General features: G+C 43.3%; 1 protein-coding gene across 6 annotated transcripts in view; it reads left to right on the top strand.

Annotated features, from left to right (window-relative positions):
- pax7a (paired box 7a) overlaps positions 1-19,933 on the top strand; it is a 43,632-nt gene extending 23,699 nt beyond the window's left edge. For all 6 annotated transcript variants that reach the window (XM_034219201.1, XM_034219199.1, XM_034219204.1 and 3 more), the window contains 4 exons: positions 3,689-3,854; positions 4,328-4,518; positions 15,857-16,100; positions 17,209-19,933. In XM_034219201.1, coding sequence (XP_034075092.1) covers positions 3,689-3,854; positions 4,328-4,518; positions 15,857-16,100; positions 17,209-17,324 — 717 coding nt within the window. In that variant the 3' untranslated portion in view covers positions 17,325-19,933. The remainder of the gene's footprint in view (positions 1-3,688; positions 3,855-4,327; positions 4,519-15,856; positions 16,101-17,208) is intronic.
- Positions 19,934-24,048: the final 4,115 nt, after the last annotated feature.

The raw sequence follows: 24,048 nt of genomic DNA, 5'->3' as shown, positions 1-24,048 counted from the left end.
GCTTTACTGAATCTGTCACATAGATCCTCTTTCATTGCCAATAAACATTCTGCATGTAGCTATTAGTGGAATCTAATAAGGTATAAGCATTGCTTTTTACGAAGGGTGCAAATCAATTTGGTAAAAGTTTCTCTCTTTATCTGTGGCCTGTTGATGCAATGGAATGAGCACTGAGAGAGGAGCTATATGGAGACTTTGTGCTGGTCTTCATAGCTTTATGTGACGGACCAGTACAGGCAAATTCATGCTGATGCTTTCATACCAGTTTTCAACACAGCTAGTGGAAATATAATCCCATTGGGAGGTATCAGGAGGTACTACACAGTTTCCTGATTGTTATAATATCAGTCAAGTACCAGCGGCAAGAGAGAACATCACAATGGAGCTGAGTGGTGACAACCAAACCCAACAGGCAACTGTATTCCCGCCAGTATGGGTTTATGTTTCATAAAGGAATAAATAGGATTTGTGTAGATTGTAGGGGAGAAATTGTTGCAATGCATCAGTGTGAATGTTCTAACAGTTTCTTATTATTAGAATTTAAATGACTTTGGTACAGTGCTTCTGTACTCCTGATACTTATCAAGCTAATCCCACTCTCCTCTCAAATTCACACTCCTAGCTACTTTAATTAGCATAGTGCCAGTCTGGAAGGCAAGCAGGGAGGGAATCAGAGAGAGAGAGGGGAAAGAAGAGGGGAAGGAGGGAGGACGGGGGGTGTATTGCGTGGTATGAGACAGAAGAGGATTTGTATGTTGAGGCTGGTTGCATCACCCCTCGGTGTTGTTGTGGATATGAAGTCAGCAGCACATTTTGTTTTGTCATTATCTCGGCTCTTGGTATTCATCTACCGAATGTTGCAAATTGGCTCCTGAAAGGCGTCACACATTCAGTGACAAAATAATTCATGGAGGATTGTCTGAACGGGAAATTCTGAAATATGAGTGATCCTATTTAAGAGAAACAACAGAGAGAGATTTTTACTGCAGTGCAGGATAGTGTCACACATCCACAATGTTTGCGAGTGCGTATTATCACAGATAAGCGATAAGAAAATGCAAAATTCCACTTGATCGGCTAAAGATTAAATGCAATGAAGCGATGCAAGCCACCGAAATGAAGACTAAAACTGTGAATGTGTGTTATCCGATTGCAGGTTTGAGGTTTGCAAATAGACCTTCTTCCAGAACTAAAACAACCTTCACCCTCCTCCAAATATGTCTTTCACAAAGTCTTCTTCTATTGTTTCCCAAGCAGGGCTAAGACTGACTTCTGTAAGATGGGTTACTGCTCTTCCATCCTCTCTTCCTCCCAAAACCTTCCCCAAAAGAGATGCAGTGCCGACTCATCCAAGTGCACTGCATGCAGAGAAACCTTTTAGTCCGTGAAAAGAAAACAGAAGTGAGCCACATGAATTCACACTTGTAGGTAGGGAGACATGGAGGAGCGCTGCAGCTCTCTGTACTGCAGAGAATTAAACCGGATTGGGGAGAGCAGGGGAGAATCCAAGTGGTCCAAGGTGACTTTGTGATCAGGTTCCAGAGCGCAGGCTCAAATCCTCAGCTTCAGGCTGTGTGTTAGTCTATGTGAGAGCCGATGTGTGTATGTTATGTATGCATGTGTGTGATAGCGTATGGGCAATTGTGTGCGTGTGCATCGCCACTGTTTATCCCAGTCTGTGCCGGGAGACAGCCAATTGTCCACTCAGTCAGCAGCCTCTGCCCATATATTAAAGTGGAGGCACACACTCTGCTTTTGTGCTAACTAACTCAACAAAGCCGCAGACTGTTTGGTAATTTATGTAGTTAACGTTGAACTGAGGCTCTTAAAAGACCAACAAATAATTGTTTAAAGTCTACTAATTTGCAAAGTAAATTACATTTTAAATGAAAGGATATAAGCATTGAGGTGATGCATCTGCAAATTAATCTACATAAGAACTGGAAACATTAGGAGTAAACTGAAATGCATCAGTGAGGAAAGGAAAGTGTTAAAAGAAGAGGACTTCAACGTTTAAGTATTTTGTGTCATGCCATGATGGAACACCTCCTTCCTAAGCTTGGATGACAACGGGGGAAGGAAGTTAAAGTGAACATAAAAGAGGGGTGGGGTGAGTGGATGAGGTCGGAGGTGAAGTGGCACTGCGGGGTGGGGTGAAGGGGAGTGTGTGGAAGAAAGGGGTGTACCCGTGCCCCCCTCCCCCAGGCAGGCAGCTGTTTGTCTGGCGCAGTAGGAGCTTAGTTCAGACCTTGGATCACGCTCCACTACATCCCAATAGCAGAAATTTCACTGGAGCCACTCTCCACATTTGTTTTGGAATCGCTGATTGAAGGATTCAAACGGGGTCTTTGGAAGTAATCAGGCTTGCGATAAAGATTTCCTGTTGGTTTTCCAGTTGCGTTGTTTGAGGTTTGCCCCAGAGAGTCATCGCCTGTTGCATCCCATTTCTTTTCTTGGTCAAGACTAAACCAATCTTTAGCACAAAAAACCCACCTGGTCTTTGCAGAGGTTTCGACAGTGTGGGAAAAGAACCACATTCAAATTAAGATCTCCATTGGGCTGAGATCCCTTGTAGGCCTATAACAGTTTATATGTATGTTTGTGTGTACAAAAAGAGGCAGTCCCCGAGAAGCAGTGAGTATGTCGCTGTGTAAGTCCCCTTGAAAGTGTCCCTCTTTAAGACCTGTTTAAAAGGGACGCCCCCTCTTTGTGTCCACTGTTCTCCGTGGCGTATGGAGGGGCTTTTGTCCCCCTCTTTCATGTGCTCTCACAATAGCTTGGGCCGTTTGAAACACAACAGTAGATGAACTGCGCTGACAGTGTATTAAACTCTGATGAATTGCCTGTGCGAGGCATAGATCAATGTCCTTCAACCCTTAGCACACAGTGAAGCCCGGGCCTTGTCTTGGTTAAATGGAACAGGTTGCTGGCTCTTTTCAAAAGGGCCTGATTATATTCATGTTTTGTTGAAGCAGAAGCCTTTTTAAAATGTGTAAATCTTTGTGGTTCAAAAGCGTCCTATTTTGTTCCCCTTTTCATTCAGGGGATTGACATTGTGTGTGTCTGTCTGCGCTTTGGTCCTGCTCATTTTGTGAACATTTAGCTATTTGCAGCCTTGGAACTCTCTGTCTTCACTCTAAAGTTAAATACATTTTCTTACTCTTTAAACTGACTTTAAAGCTTTAAAAACAACCACACTGAAACAGCACGGCAGCGGATGGGCTGTCTCTGGAGAAGTGATGGTCTCTCTTCAAGCATCCAATAGCTTCACAAACATGCTTGAGGTGTGTGGAGGGTAGTGGCCTACCTCTGACCTTTAAATGACTTCTCCCCTCTGAAGTGGGCTTAGGGCAGCCTGTTTACACAGATCACAGCTTCAGCCACTTAAGAACAACAGGGACGGACCACTGAGCCTCTATGGACGCTCCCACAGGGACTCGCTCCACCAACACCAGCAACGGCACTCATACTAACTGGAAGATTAATCACAGGTGTCAGGAACTAGCAGACGCTACTGAGGGTCTACTGCAGTCAAATTCTCACAGCACAAATACAGTATAAGTAAATGAAGAATAAAACAAAAACAACTACAAACCTGCACAAGCTCAGCTGTCAAAGCTAAAGTAGTTGAAAAAAAGGTTTGAAGTGTGCTTTGATTTTAAGTTGTGTGTTTTGTTTCTCTTCTCAGGTTTGGTTTAGCAACAGGCGAGCTCGGTGGCGCAAACAGGCCGGGGCCAACCAGCTAGCGGCTTTTAACCACCTGCTTCCTGGAGGATTCCCCCCCACAGGGATGCCAAATTTACCCACATACCAGCTACAAGAATCCGGCTACCCCGGGACCACGCTATCACAGGGTAAGACTAACGGATAATATTTCCATCTGAAAACATACTGTACTTTTGAGTTAAATCTAATTTAAGTAAATATTACATTAGTCCTATTTATTTGTGGTATGCCATCTTTATTTCATGTTAATACAATTATAGATTATATATGAAACATGTGCAGCATATAAGAACCATGCAGCAAGTAGTTATGTTTACAATTCCATCTTTGTCACAGTGGAATGGAAACTAACCATCACTTATTTTACTGTCCATAACAAGGTCAGGTCACTTCTCTCATTTGCCATATTTTTGTATGCAAAGAGACAAAAGACATAGAGGCATGTGCCACTAACATCTTTTCTATCGTTATTAATTTGCAAAAAGCACAGTTAATGTATGACTTATGACTTTGAGGCTGCCGTTTTAGGATTCAACTCAGAATTTTAAGTGTGTGTTTTCCTCGATTCTCTCTTACATGTTTATGTTTCTCTTGGTGTCAGACGGTACATTGCACAGACCCCAGCCCCTGCCTCCATCTTCCATGCACCAGGGAGGCCTGGGTGCCGACAGCAGCTCTGCTTATGGTCTCTCGTCCAATCGCCACAGCTTCTCCAGCTACTCCGATACTTTCATGAGCCCTTCAGCCTCCAGCAACCACATGAACTCTGTGGGCAACGGGCTCTCCCCACAGGTCAGTCCAACAAGTTTTACCTCCATATATAAAAAGTTACCTCATGTTCACCATTATCAGCCCATAACTCCCTCCCTCCTCCTCTCACTGTTCAGAATATGTAATTGTATTTGACTGAAATTCAAAATCAGAAACAGCATGTTCAGGAAAATAACTGCCAGTGTGGGCTTTTATGTTCGCCTTCCAAAGCCCTGGATTTATTTCAGCTACTCTAAATTGCTACATTTGTAAAACAATTGGATTAACATCAACAAATTAAAATTCATCTTGATAGTACCGCAAGTACTCAAGCTGCTCCAAACAGCGGTTTCGACTTTCCTGGGACGTCTAAATCCTCGCGCAGCGCACTGAGAACACATGCAGATGAAATAATTAGCTAAAGCTTATAAATGTAGACCCATAATCTTCTTCACGTAATTGTCTGCAGCTGGAAGACTCTCTGCTATGTAGAGATTTTCTCCATCACTTTACTGCATGATTTCCAGGCAGCTCTATGCACAGATTGACAGAGGCTTCCTCTACGTGTGAGGTTTTCTAGTAGGTTTATCCTGCTGGCCACTTCACGTGCTCCTGTGCACTCCTGTCAAGATAAAAGAGAACATTACCCAGGCTACTTAGGTTTCTAGGTTTCCTAATTGCAGTTTAAATCCCTCAAATATGTACACTACCCATTCTCCTCTGTGCCATCTTAACGTGTGTGCGTGCACATTTGTCTGCCGGCTCTTGTGAAAAGCGCAGGATTTCACATATTAACCTCTTTGGACACCTCCATTAATGAGCGTTTAAATGTGACTATGGTAAGGGTTGAGCTTTAAGTAGCTCAGAATGAGAAATGATTTGTATTGATGCAAATCGTGTGTACGGAGTGAATTATACACAATTACCCATCAATACCGGCCAGTCTTGCCCATCCTCACCAACACGATGTGGTTAACAGGCAGAAAATAAGATTGAAATGGTGTGTAAAGAGTTGAAAATGAATTTCAATGCTGCATTTGTCCACAATTACCCCGTCGTTCACACATGTTTTATTGGGAGTTTTTTTTTTTTTTTTCTTCAAATATTTCTCAAAGCAGATTGGAAACATTCTTGGTATAACCCTCTTTCTTCAGAGAAAAAAGAATTAAGGATTTTGTGACAAAAAAGAGATTTTCTCTCCTGCTGGAGCGACGGAGGATAACATGGAGGCTCACAGCGTGTTTGATTGTTAATCGTGGCACAGGGGCTTTAACTGCTAATGCTCTCACTGCAAACCTGCAGAAAAACACCAGGAACATGGAGCCGATTTTTTTTTTTTTCATTAATGGCTCTCTCTAATACTGGCATGGGGCACACTGTCGCTTTCTCTCCCTCTCTTCACAGGCATTCAAGAATGTGTTGGGATATTAAACATTTCCTGTCCTAGTGAGGATTAGGACAGGAGCCTTTGGGCAACTGTACAGCATGGATTTTCACTTTTCAATTATTCTATCAAGAGGGTTCAATTAAAATAAAAATAAACATGAAACATTTGTTTTTTAATTAAGTATTTTTTTCAGAACAGAAATTGTGGATTTCTTCTATATTTTTTTCAGAGGGGGCATGACATGTAGATGTTTTAGGTGTGTCACCCCATGTTTTCACTGCACAGAATTGAAACGCATTGAATGCATGCAGAATGCCGTGTGGCATTCCTATCAGTCTCTCAGCATGGAGATGAATGTTCCCACTGACAGCAGAATCAGAGTTCACTCTATGGGGCAGCGTCGTGCTGGGCTGGGCAGCTCCCACCTCTCTCTCTCTCTCTCTCTCTCTCTCTCTCTCTCTCTCTCTCTCTCTTTCTCTCTCTCTCTTCACAAACATACAGATATACACAGAAAACCTGCAACACAAACTCACACAATAAATACTCAGTATACCTTTTCTATGTCAGACCTTATTCAAATATTTTCCAATGAACACATTTCAATCAAATAGCAAATCTGTTTCACCATTGGAAAACTTAAAGTTTATTTTCCCATGATTTACAGCAAGTCTTTCCCTTTTTTCCCTTCCCTGTAATGGAAAAAGAGCAACACAAAGAGACTCTATCGAGATTGTAAGTTACAGAGAGCATCTGTTTGCAGGAGATATGCTTGTGCATCAGTATGTGCAAGCTATTTCTTCAAGTGTCTGGCATCGATGGCCTAGCAGTTGTTGTAAAGATTGACAAAAATGCTCTGATTCCCAGTAAATGGGCTGCAGCGGTGAGGTGCCAAGTCTGTAATGGAATCCTGCAGCGTTCAGCAGTCCCAACAGGGGCTCGCGTCCATCCCAATCCCATAACCTATCCCGACAGCACACATTTTCCCATTACAGGCGGTGGAAAAGCCATCCGCACTCAAACTGGTTGCTGTCATTGTGGGATGTACAACGTGTTTTGCTGGTTGAAGAAGGCAGTGTATTTATTAGGGGTGATGAGAGTGAAGCTGGGCAAGGCTGGGCAAAAACACCAGAAGTGTGTTTTGTTGTTGGTCTTGTTTCATTTAGCGGCACAGCAGGTGTGGAAAGAAGGAAAGGCAAGGGCACAGAGGACAGGCATTCCAGTTTTTCTTTTATCCATCTTTACCTGAAGATTCAAGCTCATGCATGCTTTTTCATTGGGATATTTCTCCTGTTAAAGCATTTGCAAAAGCCCTTTGTCTTGGCCTTATAAATGGCTATCATGATGCTATACATTTGAATTTTGCATACACAAGTAAAGCATCCCTTCTATAACTGAAGAGGGCACGCTTTGACAGCCAACACAAAGTCGTAAGAATATTGAATATTTTTTTACAAACCCTGGTAATATCATACTCTAAAGAGCCTTTAGATACTTTTCAAATGATTCTTTGAAGTAGTTTTCATGGGCATTGCATTTGTGGGGAGACATCTTGGCTGAATTCCTCATTATTGCATGACAGGGACACCTGCTGGGACAGGAAAGAAAACAACTGCACTGACTGGAGACCCTGCAAAAGGATCTCAGTGGCAGAGCTTGGGTTTCACTCCTCGGAGAAATTTCCAGAAATAAACAAAACAAAAAGCATTTATATTGCAGAGTTGGAGATGCACTGTTGATGGTGTTCACGGGTTATTCAAAATGATAGGGAGACTTGATATAGAGTGGGAAGTCAAAGGTGTGACTGATAGAGATTTTATGTCTGTTTTGATTAAGGAAGTTTGCAAAGTTTTGTGAGGAACTTTTTTTCTGTTTTGCAGTTTTATGAAAGTGTTGTGTATTTTTGGAATGACAAGGATGTGTATGTGTGTATCTGAGGAGGGCCTTTGGGCTGTGTGAGTGGGCCGGGCCTTAACACACACACACACAGACACACACACATACACACACACACACACACACACACACACACACACACACACACACACACACACACACACACACATACACACACGTACACAGGATCAGAGGCAGAGCGGCTCTCACCCCTGCCTCCCTTTGATCTGTGTCCCCAGGCCTGCCTGCCCGCGCGGCGCTGCACCGTACCACGCACGCTGACACCATGCTCACCAGCGACTCCCCACAACTGTCTGAGAGAGATAAGCCAGGGGAGACTCCAAACTGTGCTGCTGCTCTTCCATTAGCTAGCGCAGACGCTTCTTTTAAAAACGGGATGAATTATTTTTAAGAAGCAAGCTCTGTCGTTGCCAAAAAAAAAAAATGGAGAGGGGAAAATATACGCAACAATCTGGAGCTCTGGCTTCCTTCCGCCTCCCTCCCTGACTTCTAACAAGACATTCTGCACCTGAATACCAATGAGAGGGGGAGATTCATGTAGTCCCCCACATTATTAAAACTTGGGCATTAAGCCTCTCACCGGGCACTGTGTCAGCTGGCAGGCTCCTCTGACAACAAATCAAAGGGGATGAGCACATAGCCTGCATTCATAGCTCAGCCACTCGCAGAGCAAGAGGGGGAATACATACTGGTTAATTAGAACTCCCATTAAAACAAATACTGTTTCAATTTGGCAAGTATAAAAAAAGATGTAAGAGGCTTTCAGAAAAAGAGACCTGCTGTTGGCAGCTGCCAAGAAAATCCAGGGACTGTAAATCATATCCACTGGCTATACTGTTTCTGCACAGATTATTAGTGTTTGCTGTTGTTTTGCAACACTTTTGAACTCTGAGGAAATATTCAGTATCTGTGACACTAGAAATGTGCCTCTGCACACACCGTGCTCGTCGTCATGTTGCGTTGGAACATCGTCATCTGTGTCTTAATGGGTCTTGGTTTGTTTCCGCAGCTTGCAAAGACATATATCTGCATGGACTGTAGCTTTATGAAGTATGACATAACTGCTACTATTCTTTCTCATTATAATCGCAGAGCTTTATGGCACTTTCTCTTGAAGGCATCATGGTTCTAGCTGCAGCTTTACATGTAGGCCTCGTTTGGTAGCACTCTGTATACCTGAGCCATTTGTTGCTCACTCCATCTCTCCCGAGTACCCATAAGTGAAGCCATCTTCTTTTCCATTCCAAAATATTTTTGGTTGGAGCTTTATGCATTCATAATCTATTTTCACCTACCAACCTTCCTTCCCTCCATTTGGCTTTTTGTCATCCCATGATGCCTTGCCAATAGTGCTTTGCTCTCGCTCCCTCTCTCTCCCCACCTTCCTCTCTTGCTCCAACTCTCTCCCCTGGAGAGGCAGCTCTTCTCCCTACGCCCAGATGAAAGGCTATGGCGGACAATAAAAATGCTATTTAAATGCAAGGGTGTTTGTATGCGGCTGAGAGATATTTCCTGCTGAAAGTGTGCTGCTGCATCCTGATAAATAGCAAATATAAGGGAATGTGATTTACTTTTATCTTGCAGAGGCAGCCAATATGAATTTCAGTAAATCCTAGAAGATGAGGATTTAAGGAGGAAAATGACTGAGACTGATTCACATGCTGTGTGTCCCACGCAGTTGAAATGCCTATAAGGTGGAGAGTGGTACACCCTTTATTAAAGTATAGGCGCAGACATCGATCCTATCTAAAATACCTATTACGCACAGACATGCACTGTGTCACATGCTTATCGGTGAAGATGTCCAGCCTCATACATATACAATTTGAAGGTGACATGTATCGTATTACAATAATAATGAAAATAATAATATTAATAATAAAATGCAGTCGCTGGACAGGTGAAGTGTGTGTGCGGGGCGAACGCTGGGTGACCTATCTCCGGGGTCAAGGCTCAGGGTGCAGGGGGTTATGGGATGGCTGGGGAAGGAGGAGGAGGTTCGCTGTGAACCTGTCCTGCTAGCCGGAGGTCTCGGGTTGTTGTCCAGCTGCATGTGGTTCCTCTTAGTTCCAGATGCCACTCTGACAGGTGCATAGCTGTGATTAATACTCTCTCAGACTTTCTCTCTCTCACGTTTTCTCATCTTGTCTTTCCTTCCCTCTGTCTTTCTTCTTGTCCTTCATTGGCTTCTTAGTCCCTGACTTCACTGAGGACTTTGTTGTTATTGTGACCCCTTTGCACAGTTGATCACAGTTTGCTTAGTCTTTCAAATACAAATAAAAGCATGCTCAAAATGTGAGTATCTATTGCCAGCATGCTTCATTGCACATGTCTTTTTCTCTCCCCTCTTTTCTTTCTCCTCTTTTCTTTCTCCTGACAATACGCTGAGAATATGGGAGGCGTTTGGGTCCTCAGCTGGTTGTCTCATGCAGCAGCTCGCCCCTCTCAGTCTCCAGCTGAGAGCTATTTCACTATTTATTTACATGTAATTATGGCTATGAGGTGCAGATATTAACACTGTCAAGAACAATTTGACCTGACATTTTTCACTAGACCTGGCCCCTGCTGTTTTTAGCAAACAACCCCTCCTGCTTCCCTCCTTCCTCCCCTCTTTTTCTCCTACACTCCCTCGATCTGCCTCGCTTTCCTTTTGGATCTGCTCCCTCACACAAGCTTGCACACAATGCACACACACACACACACACACACACACACAGGCCCTGCCTCGCTGAAACCACTCTCCTGGAATCAGAAAATCTGCCGTTTAATTTAGAAGAAGCGATGGTGCAAGGTGCGGAGATTTGAAGTCTGTGTGTGTGTGTGTGTGTGTGTGTGTGTGTGTGGTGTGTGTGTGTGTGTGTGTGTGGTGTGTGTGTGTGTGTGTGTGTGTGTGGTGTGTGTGTGTGTGTGTGTGTGTGTGTCTGTGTGTGTGTGTGCGTGTGTGTGTGTGTGTGTGCGCAGGCCTTGAAGGGGCCTCTCTTGTTCCCAGTGGCTGAATCCATCCCATAGTTACTCAAGCATATCACTAGCAGAGAATAGAGGATTGCTCCCCACACGTTCTCCAATTGCAGTCCAATAGACGGCATATTAACCTCTGGTTAGCACGGGGCCAAGTTTATAGCTTATACTGTGGGATGTTTAGGAGGAGGGGGGGGGGCGAGCCTTCCTACGGCTTGAACAGCTGTGCTTTCTTGAACACTTAAACTAGCATGAACTTAAGTGGGCTGCAGAGGATTTAGCCTAATGGATATTTGCAAAGACAGAAAGAGGAGTTATGGGCTCAAATAAATATTAATTTATCCACTTGTTTTAGTTTTCTTTGTATGCATGAACAGCTTCTAAGGGAGAAGAGACGCAGCCAGGCGCAGAAAGGCTAACATGTTGTGAGGAGTGACAGCTTGTTCCAGTGCCCACTAATCGTCCTCATCTGTGCCTGACTTGTCAGTGCCCAGATTCTGTCAGTGCCAATCAGCCAATTAATTGAACACAATTAGCACCCCACCCCAAACCCCCCCCCCCCCCCCACATACACACCATATTCTTCAAAGGCCCATTTCTCTTCCTTCGCACCAACCCCCTCCCTATTCTACCTCTCATTCTGCTTCTGTCTCTTCATCCTATGGTGCTGGTGGAAGACACTTTTCAGTTTTTATTAATGTGCCGCAGCCAATTAACGCAGTGGCACGCAGGCCAGAGCCCGTCATCTGCTGCCTGCCACCATCCCGGCTGTCTGCTGCGGCCCACGCCACCCCTTGCGCCACCTCCACCGTGACCAAAACGCTTTAATTCAATTTATGCAATCACTGTTATTTTTAAATAGTCATTTTGTCTGCTCAGATGAGGGGCCTTACTGCCCGCTGGGCCAGCCCTCTCATGTGAGGGATGGGGGAAGGGTGGGACGTTGTGGTAGCAGGAGTCGGCTGACTTGGGGTGGAGGGCTCCCTGATATTTTAATTTGTTGTTTACTCCTTCAGTTTGGGTCCGTTTAAGGTCGTTTAAGATCAGATGTATGATTCATATTTTTTTTTTATCAGGATTTGACAGCAATTAAAATGTTATTTAGCTATCAAAGAAAATATCTATTGATATATGTTTATATTTCTTATAAATTATATTTATATACATTTTGTCTTTTTATTATTATTTGTATTATTACTTTTATTATTATTTTATTATTATTTTTGATTTGTATTACTTTATATAATTTTTTTTTCCTGTATAATATTTTGGCTGTTCTCAATGTCAGAGACTGGATCAGTGTGACTCCTGGGTCACAGAATAAACATTATATTCCCTTCCTGTAATCACACCCTCAGGACTGGCCTTCAAATATTGATCTGAAATTCAGTGTCATCACTGTGGATCTTTAATCACTCTCTGCTGAAGCGAGTATCAGCCCGGCAGATCTGCTAAGGTGCAAGATGCCATTCTGCACCGCTCAGATAACTTACAGACATGTGGAGTGCTCATTTTTCCCTGTCTGCCCTGGTGACCTCTGCCTAACTTAAAGGTACATCTTGGGGGCATTTGATTTGGGCAGAACAGGGTGCTATCGGTGACAGAGGAACTAATCCAGTCTTGTGCAGATTAAGAGTATTTGTGGAGTGGGGTGTGTTGGCGCTGGCGCTGGGAATGGAACAGAGGGGCTCCTATCAGCTCTCCAGGCAGGCTAGCCCTCAGGCCAGCGCAGTCCTACAGGAGTCTTTGTACTTCCCAAAGCCTCCACTCTCCTCTCACTCACTCTGTATCACTACTCTTCCCTCCTTGCCCCCTCGCCCTCTTTCTATAGGCTGTCATATATTCCCTGCTCCGTTTCCGCCCTTTACATTTATGAATTTGTGTTGTTTTGCTCCAATGTGAGAGTTATTTTAGGGGCTTTAATGATAAAAAAGTCTGTCGTAAAATCATTTTTCCTAGCCACAGAACTTGAGGCAAATTACGTTTGTTCTGCTAATTATAAAATCATAAATGTCATACTTTTAAACAATAACTTAATTGTCTAAAGTGAAAAAACACAAATAACTTACATAAGAGTGTTGCTAACTTTTACCCCTTTGCTTTGTTTATATATGTTTTGTATCGCTCTTAGCTCTGTCTCTGTCACATTGTTTTATTCCGGAGAGAAATCCAACAAAGAACATCTCGTCGAACATTCACGCAGACAAAAAAAATGTAATTTGGCTGTTGAAGAAATTAGGGAGGTATGAAAGGGCCTCTTTTTGTGTTTCAAGTGGACTATTTATTTATCTGAAAGGATGCACATTGTATCAATTTCCACTCCCCCATTCACTTCGCCACAGGCTGGAGGGCTCAGAAGTTGAGAGAATTAATTACTTTTTTATTATTATTTATAAAGTAATCTATCTGTTGAGAGGGAGCAGAAAAAAGGAGAAGGCGAGAGGAGGGGGTGAGAGAGGCAGGGAACGCCCTGGAGCATTGTCCTTTAAACTAGGTCCTGGCTCACATTATCTCCCAAACCAGCACTCACACAACGTCAAACAACAAACGAACTCTGGGCTGCTGAGGACGCTGTATGCAAGGAAAGAGAGGGAGGTGGGGGGAGAGGGGAGGGAGGGAAGGAGGGAGTAAGTCTTCTCAGCTAAAGTGTAAAGAGTAGGAAATATAATATGGCTGTTTTTTTTCTCTTTAAAACTTATTTAAACTCCAGTCTTGTTTAATGCACATGTGTGTGTCCGATTGGTATAATTTACACTTGAGTGACATCTTGGTGCAGCAGATCCAATTCAGTGAAACTTAAACTTCAAAATATTGCATTGATAATAACGTTGTCAATCCAAAAACTACATTACATGAATGCCTATAAAGCTGTGTTCATGTTGAAATCTAATAGAAATCATTTTATTCTTATGAGAGTAAATTCCCTGGCTAAGAGCAGCTTCACTTTTTTCTTTTTTTAGAGACTATAATATCCATAAAGTTTTGTTTTACAAAGCAACAGAAACATATGAAGGTATCCGGTGGCAGAGTTCATGTGACTAAGTATCATTCAACCCCTGAATGTAAAGTGAGATAACTTTATAAGGACATCAAAGTAGCAAAGCCATGCAATTAAACTGGACGCTGGCATAAAAGATGTGGATGGAAAAAGACAACTATGCTAAAGGGCTGAAGTAACTCCTTTTAATAATGGAGTGAAAACAAAACCTATACCTGATGTGACGCTATTGAGAAACTGACCTCTTATTACGAGCTTATATCCTCCCCTCAAGCAAAACACAAATCATTAAGACTGTACGGGAACAAGGTCAGGACAACACTTAGACTTTAGATTGCCCGACCCATCCTTATTCTCTAAAATAGCAAAACTGCCACAATGTCAATGATAAGAAGTAATTTTCTTTTGAAGAACTTTTATGAGCATGAATAATATTCAAGGCATTTGTTGGCTATTCTATTTAATAAGGAAGCGATGTAATCAAGCTTTAATTAACCAATGACTAAAATGGACTCATGCCCTGCAGCTGTCTCTCAGGACACTTAATAAGCCCCCCCCCCCATCACAAACCATCAGGATACATACTCCTCTCATCCTCAGAGTGTGCAGCTCTGCTCCATATGGGAGGAAGCATCACATGTGTCCAGCATGAAGAGGGCCATGAATCTCCCTCTTATGGATACATGTCACATGCTTTGTCCGCAGATGTGGAGGAGATGGGGGGTGGGGGTTTCCATACTGATATAATTAACATGTGGAAATGACTAACCAGCCTTTATGTTTCTGATGTGCTTCGAGTGCTTCATATTTCCTGGGAGGCTTTTTCTGAAGATATGATTAATTTGCAGAATATGGTTAATTTTCCCTCTGTGGGATATTCCTGGCTTAGTGCATCATTTGTGGACTATTTGGCTTGCACAGCCTCCATGTTTGCAGCCTATGTGTGTGCACGCATGAGTCCGATCATGTGTGCATTCATGCAAACATATGTCTGCGAGTGTATCACCCCTGTGTAACCACCTCCATGATGGGCTAATTGGTTTAGCAGCAGAGGGGCCAAAGGCCAGTGCAGCATAGCAAAACTCAACATGAACCTGATGTTGAAGGGAAGGCTTCCCTGCTATAGGAGGGAAGCATGTGTGGGACAATTCTCTTTTTACCACCCGCTCTCACACACACACACACACACACACACACACACACACACACACACACACACACACACACACACACACACACACACACACACACACACACACACACACACACACACACACACACACACACACACACACACACACACACACACACACACACACACACACACTCACTCTACTTTCCTTTTTCACTTAAAGAAACTCGCAGCATAAGAAAACAAAATTCTCCACAGTGTTCTGGGCCGCTGTGCTTCAGACTAGGGTAGCACTCGAGGTAATCTCTTCCATTTTAAAAATGTTTGAGACCTTCTTCTGACGAATGTCACATGCTATTACATTAATCTAGAATATTGAATTGGAAGCTCTTATACGCTATGAATAATACACACACTGTGATGTTCAGCAAGCCTCAACCTGCAGTTTCAGCGGGCCCCTCAGTAAGGTTTGTGCAGCCTACTTTGTGTGGGGATCTGAGGGGATCATTTACCAGTTCCAACTCCATTACTATTCATGAGATGGGTAGGCTAGGGGCGAGGGATTAGGGACTCCCTTGGTGCTTGTTGTGCTGCAGGCTCGGGCTCGGGCCTCAGGCTCCAGGACAGGGGCCGTCTGGCACGGATGGTGGGTCTATTATCACCCTGGGACCCTTCTGTCCCACAGCAGAACACTAACTGGCAGCGCCAGCTAATGGGAACAGTCTCTCTTGTTCCCTTTCTCCTTTTTTAACCTCATCACCCTCCTTGTATCCTTCCCCCTGCTCTTTAAAAAAAAAAAAATATGGCGAAGTTTTCCCTCTCCCTATTTCAAAGTTGAAAATGGGATATTTCTATTGCCATCTTTACCGTGAAGTACTAGGATGGCACTACATTTGCAGGAAAAAAAGTACTTTCCCTCAACTCTGTCAATGCTTTGATCCTCAATTTTCCAAATGTCTAACATCCTCCGTTTCCCCTTCCCCCCCTCCAGGTGATGAGTATCCTGAGTAACCCCAGCGCTGTATCCTCCCAGTCCCAGCACGACTTTTCCATTTCCCCCCTACACGGCAGCCTGGAAAGCTCCAACCCCATCTCTGGCAGCTGCAGCCAGCGCTCCGACAGCATCAAGGACAGCCTGGCCTCCTCCCAGTCATACTGCCCCCCCACCTACAGCGCCACCAGCTACAGCGTGGACCCCGTCACTGCAGGCTACCAGTACAGCCAGTACGGCCAGAGTAAGTACACCCCTCTTCAACATTTATATACTCTATGTTTGGGCTTTAGCTTTAGTTGATTGTTTGTCCAAATGAGTCATTCCTCTATATCATCCTCTATGAAGAGAAGCCCAACTCCCAGGCCAGAGAGCCTACTGACCTTTGCACCCTTGTTGGTGGAGGCAGACACGTGCTCTTGATAAAGACCCCCACCCCCCCCACCCAACCCCTCCTCCACCACCACCATCCTCCTAGAGAGTTGCCTTAGTCACACCCCACTCCACTTGGATGGGAAAGAGGAAAGGGCCACTTCAAAGAACGGCACACCCTCAGGGGCCACAGTGTCCTCTTGCGCACCTCTCTCCCTCTCTTCTCCATCACACACACACACACACACCCTCGGGGAAGGAAAGAGTTTGCTTTATTAGATTAGCATAATTGACTGATGCTGTCACAGCCATTCATAAGAGCTAAAATGAAGCACACTTCCCCAACATGCTAGCCGGCGATCCGACATTTGTTTGTATTTATATGCAGCTTCTAGTAGTGAAGTGCTGCATTGTTCATCTTTTTTTATGTTGTTTGTGTTGCGGTGCGTGAATGCATGTGAGTGTGTGCCAGTCCGTCACGTTTTGTGTGTGTGCGCCCCAGTGTTTTGTCAGCCAGCAGAAACTGATGGCAGTGCGGATGTGAGCTGATGTGAGGTTAATTAAGATGGTGATTGAGCACAGTAGATGGGTAATGAATGGAGGAGAGAGGAGAGAGCTGCTGTCTGAGGATGAAAATGAGCGGCCATGTGGAGTGTGGAGGGCATGAAATCAGAGATGCCAAGAGTAATGAAGACTGGCACACAGAACACACACAGGGACCCGTCTGAGTGACAGCATGGAGACTTTACCAGGATGCACATGCTCTGTGCCAGCAGCGTGCCAACCTCAGACAAGGGACATGGGAGGGGTTTTTATCTTTCACTCTCTCTCTGTGAATTGTTTTTCGTTTGACTCACTCCCTTCTGCCACAACTTATTTCAGCCTTAATCAGAGGAATTAAATGAGAGTGAAAGGACTTTATGTCAGGATTCTACCACCTGTCTGACGTGTGATTTTCCTTTCTTTTTGTTTCTGTGCAGCTGCTGTGGACTACCTGGCCAAGAACGTGAGCTTGTCCACCCAGAGGAGGATGAAACTTGGAGACCACTCGGCCGTGCTCGGACTGCTGCAGGTGGAGACAGGACAGGCCTACTAAACCCTCCCTGGGAGGCAACCTGCGCCACTCTCCTCCGCCCTCTGCCACCCTCCTCCATGCTACATCCAGTCTGGACTCCAGTTCGCCTCTTTGCTGCTCGCTCCGCAGCCTGGCCATGACATCAGAGCACAGACAAATTGACGCTTGCGGGTGTGACAATGCACTCCGGGGAATGGAAGTACACTTTTCACACCATTGTCAACCACCAGGCGGCTCTGAACCCTCTCTTCTAAATATTTGGGCATCTCTGCCTGCTCCTTGTACTCCTCCCCCAGCCCCATACTCTGTTTTGATTTGGTCCCATACAGGACCCCTGAACACCCGAGGATGGTCGGGTTCCTGTTTGTCAGGGCTGCAGTCCAGCACACATTTAGAGCCATCAACAACATGTACTTTGCCCTTGCTGTTCATAGTAGTTAACAAAGCCAATATCATTTGAACGACTCTTATTCTTGTTCCTTTTTGATATTGTTAAGATTATTGTTGCTGTTATATGATTATGGTTAATGTGATTTATGTTGTTCTTTGATTCCATTCGTATCTCTTTTCTCTGTTAGATGTTGGTGTGTAAAACACAGTGTGGATGACTGAGATGATTTGGGAGTAAGTGTCTGTGGCGTGTGCATGTTTTGTGTGCCGGCACAGTCACACAAAGAGAGGATGATTGTTTTCCAAGCTGCAGTTCCTCTGCCTGCTCCCTGAGCTCTAATGTTCATGAGCGATTTGACCTTCCCTCTTTCATATTCATCTTGACATTCCTAAAGAACTTGGCCACTCTGTGGGAAGTCTGGCTGGATGGATTCTGCAGGGAATTAAAGCAGCGTTTTGGCGGCCAATAGCTTTCCCCTTCTAACCTCCATCCCATCCTTAGCTGCAGTCCATGGGGAGGGGGGGCATTGTTTGCAAAAACAGGATTGGGGAAATTAATGTATTTTGTTTAGAAATATGGACCTTGCCAAGGAGGGCTAACTCAATTCCCCCCCCCCCCCCCCCCCTTCTCTCCTCCTTCCAAATCCCATCTGCCAGGGAACCCTGTGTGACTTTAACAGTGTAAAGCAGATTAAATCACACAGAAATAATGTCAAAGCTAATTCACAGTGACCCTCCAAATGACTAGCCAGTATTTCTGTGTTTACAGCGTAATTAGCTAATTTTGTAAATGCACCTTCGGCTGGTTTCCGCTCTCAGACTAAACAAGCATTCCTTCTCAACATTCCACCGGAACGTTCCACGAACAAACTGCCGACATTCCAACGCTTTCTGTTGTGAGATTAAAAAGTGCACACGCTGTGCCATTCACATGCACTCTGGAAAAATCATCTAATTAAGTCAGTAACGAAAGGGCACAGGTAACCGCAATGTTTGGCCCTCCTCTCTGGTTTGGACCAGAGCCCCCCTCTAATCTTACTCATTGAAATGTAAAAAAGAAAACAATTAAAGAATAGTGGATATGAGACATTTGTGTAGCACTCATAGTTGACTTTTGACACTATCCAAGACCAGCTGTTCCCTTTTGAGATGTGTGTGATATTTTCTCTGGCATCAGTGTGATGATGATGTGTTGTCCACCTTATCTCAAGACAGGATTTGGTCCTCAGTCGCCTTTAAAAACTGAAAACTGTACAGTAGCTCGAGCAGATTGTGTATCGTTTGTTTATAAAGAGTATGTTTTATACTAAAACACAACTATGTTGAGTGGTAGGTAAGCAAGGGATCTGTGGAAGTAAATGTTTGATTTGAGTTTCCTTAACTGGCTTGTTTTCCGTTGTTGTTTTTTTTAACTGTATTTAATCGGTTTACCAGTTTTTACCAAAAGCTTTGTTTTTGGGCCCAGGTAGGAATGAATTTGTATAAATTAGTCAAATATCAATTCCATTAAAATGTTCCAATTAAAATTGTACAAAGAGGATCAAACTGAGCTCAATGGAAAGTGAAAGTTGACACAGGAAGATCCCTAGACCACGGAGGACTGTTGTATATTTGAAAGATGGCCGGAGGAACCATCTTCATGTGTCAAAGCATTTTGAGGATCTCACAGACTGATTCTTAGTGCAGATCAACCTCGACTGGACCGTGGATCTGACACTCCTGAACCCCGAGACTCGGTCCAGGATGGTGATGATGAAGCTGGTGAACACAGCTTCTCTGCTCTGGGAAACTCTATAGAGTCTCATTGGATCTGTGGACCAATAAGACTTCAGGAGAAGAAGTCAAAGACTCAGCACTGAATGGCTGCAGCTCAAACTGATCCGCTTAGACACCTCACTCGTGTATATTTTAAAAAGGAAGAATTTTAGAATCGTCTTTAGTGTATCAAACCCATTTCTAACACTTGCGTCAATAAACATTTGGATATTTAAAGCATACGAGTCCTTATCCCCCCTCCAGTCTGTTCGACCCCTAACCTGTTTAGTTGCTTTCTGACATCTGTGCTTTGCTTTACTCCTTTTTCTGTTCCGCATGTGTGTATATTATCATGGTATAATTTATTCTGCTGTATGAAGTATTAGAGTAGTGGGAAACTTGTACTGGTATTTACTACCTTCAGCCTGTTGGTGTGTTTACTGTAACACTGGCGTAACTGTTATCAATTAAAGATCCAAAAATGATATTGCAGTGTGTCTCTTTTGTCATTGTATGTGTCTTATTGTTTTCCATCTCAACAAAATGAAAATACTTTCTCTCTCTCTCTTGCTTTTTTGAAGATGTTCTGGTTGCAAGATAAAACAAACGAGCAAAAACAAGTAAGCAAAATAAAAGATGCTAGTTGGGCAGGTAAGATTCAAAATAACTTTTAAAAAGCGCATATAGTGTTCCTCAACCAATAGCTTTATTTTAATTTTCTCAAACAACCATTCATCATTTAAATTCACACTTGGCTGAGGAACTAAGGAAGTTCAGCATCGTATTTGAATTTATTGGATGAGTGGTTATCGAGAAAACTGCAGAGGCCAAGAAATCGGACAAACCGGCACTACACAAGCGTCTTTATAACATAACATTTTTATGAAAGATATGTTTCTATGTGGAGGGTTTAAAGCGATTTATAAACTAATGAAATCCTCTGCTTTCAACTCATCAAATGTAAGAATGTGTTGTCGTAAATCATTGGGATTAAATATATTTAAGTAAATGCAGTGGGAAGGCATCACCTTATGCTCCTTAATTATTCTTTTCATTTATTAGAGTAAAAATGTAACTGTAATAATGCAAATAGCTGCTGGTTGCAGCCCTAGAGTAAAATAAATGAATGCACCTGTTCACATATGCATATACAAATATATCTGTGTGTCTGTCCTCTGTGTGTGTTCAAGTACATTTGCGGAGCCGGCAGACCACCACTGGACTGTTCCAGCGCTGGTGATGTGATTAGGGAGTGATGAGAGCTCAGACGTCCCACACTCAGAGACACAGACAGAGAGCGTGTCTAGCTGCAGCTGCAGGAAGTCATTCATTGTGCCCACTGACCAGCAGCGCTCTGCACTCTGCCGCTGACCGGGGAATGTTGTCTGCAAATCTCTGTGGTATGGTGTGAATGCAGGGGAACTAACCGGTGTGTTGTAGAGGCATCCGCTGTGTTTTTTATTACAGTGGAGCTCATTCAGTTTTTATCATCAGCACTGCTGGAGGTATGTGAAACACGCCTTAGGTATGTTCATTTAATCCTGACTGATTTCAAACACACTTCAAACATGTAAGATATGTCTGCTGTCACTGCAGCTATAATATGTCTTTGCATAATCCAGTGTGAATTATATCAGACAGCAAATAAGGCCATGTTGCACTGTAAGAGAGGTATTTACATTTGATATAGCAAATAATTACTTAACTGTCCATTTGCAATTTAATGAAACAAATGAAATGCAGTACTAATCACAAGTCATCATTAACATCAATTTGTATTTGAGAAACATTTGTTGCTAAATAAACTAAGGACTATCATTCATATTTCAAACGTTGTTAAATGTCAGAACATTTTGAAAAGCTCATTGAGTATAAATAGACGCAGTTTAATTAGTTTTCCCTTTAGATTTACAGATTCAAATTAGCTTCAAACTGCAGTGCACCGCATTATATCATCAGGGCTCAGATCAATTTGATTCCAGTGGAAATTCTCTTCAGTGTCTAATTACACAACACACATTTAAAACACCTGAAAAAAGATTCGGCTCTGGAGGACAATGTCAATAAGGCAGGAATATGGTCAGTAACTAACATTTAATTTTGTTGTGGGATAGGATTCCAGTGGATCCTCTAGACTTCTTTTTAATGCATTGCTCAATATTCTCTATGACTGCTGTGTGTCATCCCTCATATATGCCTCTAAAAGTTTGTGTTCTGGTTGTCCAGATTAGACCTTGGCATGAGCTATGGTTGTCCCCTTTGCTCCAGCTTGTCTCCTGAGGTGCCGGCCTGAGAGTTTTGTCTCCCTCCTCGGTCTGCTGTCACTCAGACTGGACGAAGTGGCAGCTCAGGCAGTGGTGTGTGGGAGAGCTTTGTGACACTTCCCTCATCTCCTCCTTTGATCCCCTAATTGATTGACTACAGGAGCAGAGGATAAACAGAGCCCACAAGAGCCGATTCCACTCGCCCCTCTGGAGTGGTTTAGATAAAGTGCAGAGGCCCGAGCTCTCCGTTCCTCCTCTCCCCTCTCTATATGGACATACGGCCATTGAAGGTGGCTCTGCGCCACGGTAGCTTAGCCGTGGGCTGTGTCCTCAGGCCCGGGGCTTGCGTACTGCCCCTGTGCATAAATGGCTGGCAGTAATGGGTCTGTTTAGATCACAGGGATGGAAATGAAACTCCTGAGCCTCGCCGTACAGTCCAGGAGGCCCTATCGCTCAGGAGGCAGCAATAGAGAAGTCACAGCCTCAGCCTGGTCATACTCACTTTGGAATTGAGCCATGGAATAGAGGCTCTGATTCAGATCTAATTTAGAACCAGCTTCCTGAACCTGGCCATGCTGTGATAAATAAACCTGCTGCTGAAGATTCAGAAAAGCCATGAAGAAGAAGACGGTAGAACAGAAACAACCAATGAGGGACTCCAGTAAAGAAAAACAGGCCAAAAATGACTCAATTTTAAAGGAAAGAAATGTGTTTGAAAACATGACTTTAGAATGATTTAAAACAGATATGATAATTATATTCTAATTTTACAAATCTGTTTTCAGAAAGAGAGTTCAGAGCCGTGTGCAGGTATGCTAAGAAATGATTAAGAGATGCTCTGGGGGTCTTGGTTTTATTCTTTGAGATTATGTGTCACGGGGAGTAAAAAGCTCCCAGCTGTCGCCATGAAAGCACTTACAGTATAATAATCCCCCAAATCCTGTAATTATGCCAGCATACGCTGTGTACCTGAGCCTCAGCTTTGTGCTCGTCACCTCAAGGATCCCACTGACACAGACACAGACGCACAGCTTGGTGTGCATATATCTCCTACTCAACTGTGTGTTTTGCATAGGGAGAGAATCTTATTTTCAGAACATTTTAGTGTTTGAAATGTCATGGTTATCCATCTCAGGTATTACAGATAGACAATCTGTCATGTATAAGTAAAATGCAGAAGCTCAAATGGGGTATTGTCATAGCTTAAAGTCACCTTATTTACCAGAAACTTCAAATGAAATGTTGCACCCATATGTCATTTTTTGAGTTTATATTTTAAATATGAGTTATAGCGATAGATATTGCTGAATATTGCAAATACATGTATGATGCATTCCTGCACAAATACACACACACACACACACACACACACATCAATGCACACATCCCTTAATGTGGTGTTTTTACACAAAAAGGAGAAAAAAACAGTCCAAGTAAAGTTGTAAATCTAAGATATCTGAGCGAGATAAAAATCACTGTGAAGCCGAGCTTGATTTACATTTCAAATTCGAGCTGTGCTCTCAAACTAATTAATATTAATAACAAAATGGAAATGAGAGCAGTGAAGAACAAGCTGGGTGCATTCAGTCAGGAGATTCATATATAAGCCCTTTCTCAGTAGAGGTGGGCTCTAAACAGGCGTGACGGCAGGGCATAGACCGCCATACACAGTGACAATTTTTCTAGATAATAGCCTATCATGCAGGATACAATTTAAATTAAAAAATGCAATTTTCACCTTGAAATGAACAAATGATTACAGTTTCTACACAAATTAAGGCATCCAGGCTGTGCCTCAGTACTGTGCCAAGGCCATGAAACCTGACATAATTACCATGAAATACATTTTCAAATATTTGTATTTTGTCCATCGCTTTAAAACATGCCACTCTGCCTTCTGTGGGTTTGTGATCTCACCTTCTGGGGGAAATACATAAAAAAGAGAGAAAATCATCAGAGATGAAAAGCTCTTCAACAGGAGAGATAAAAATGTGGAAAAAAACAACCTCCCATACACACAGTAAATCAGTGCAGCTCCGCACAGCGGCCCCTGGAGCTATCTCTAAAAGCCAAATTACCGCTCCTTATCTAAGGAATCATATCTAGTGGTTATCTGCTCCTGAGATAGGCTCCTCTCTCTCTTGTGCCTTGTGCTCATCGCTAGAAATGCTATTTATTTGTGATTACAGACACCCTTTGAATAAAAGATGTTTGTGTTTGAGATCCAAAGTTTCGGCAGATTCTGAACTCCTCAGATTCTTCAGAGAGTAGAGCATTGAAGGCAGAACACCTTATTTGGGCAGGCTTGCTAGGGGTGGTCTGCTGCAGAGAGAGGG

This window comes from Gymnodraco acuticeps, unplaced genomic scaffold (assembly GCF_902827175.1).
Source record: "Gymnodraco acuticeps unplaced genomic scaffold, fGymAcu1.1, whole genome shotgun sequence".
Lineage (NCBI taxonomy): Eukaryota > Metazoa > Chordata > Actinopteri > Perciformes > Bathydraconidae > Gymnodraco > Gymnodraco acuticeps.
Note: the sequence above shows the minus strand (reverse complement) of the source record. Positions and strands in the feature narration are given on the sequence as shown.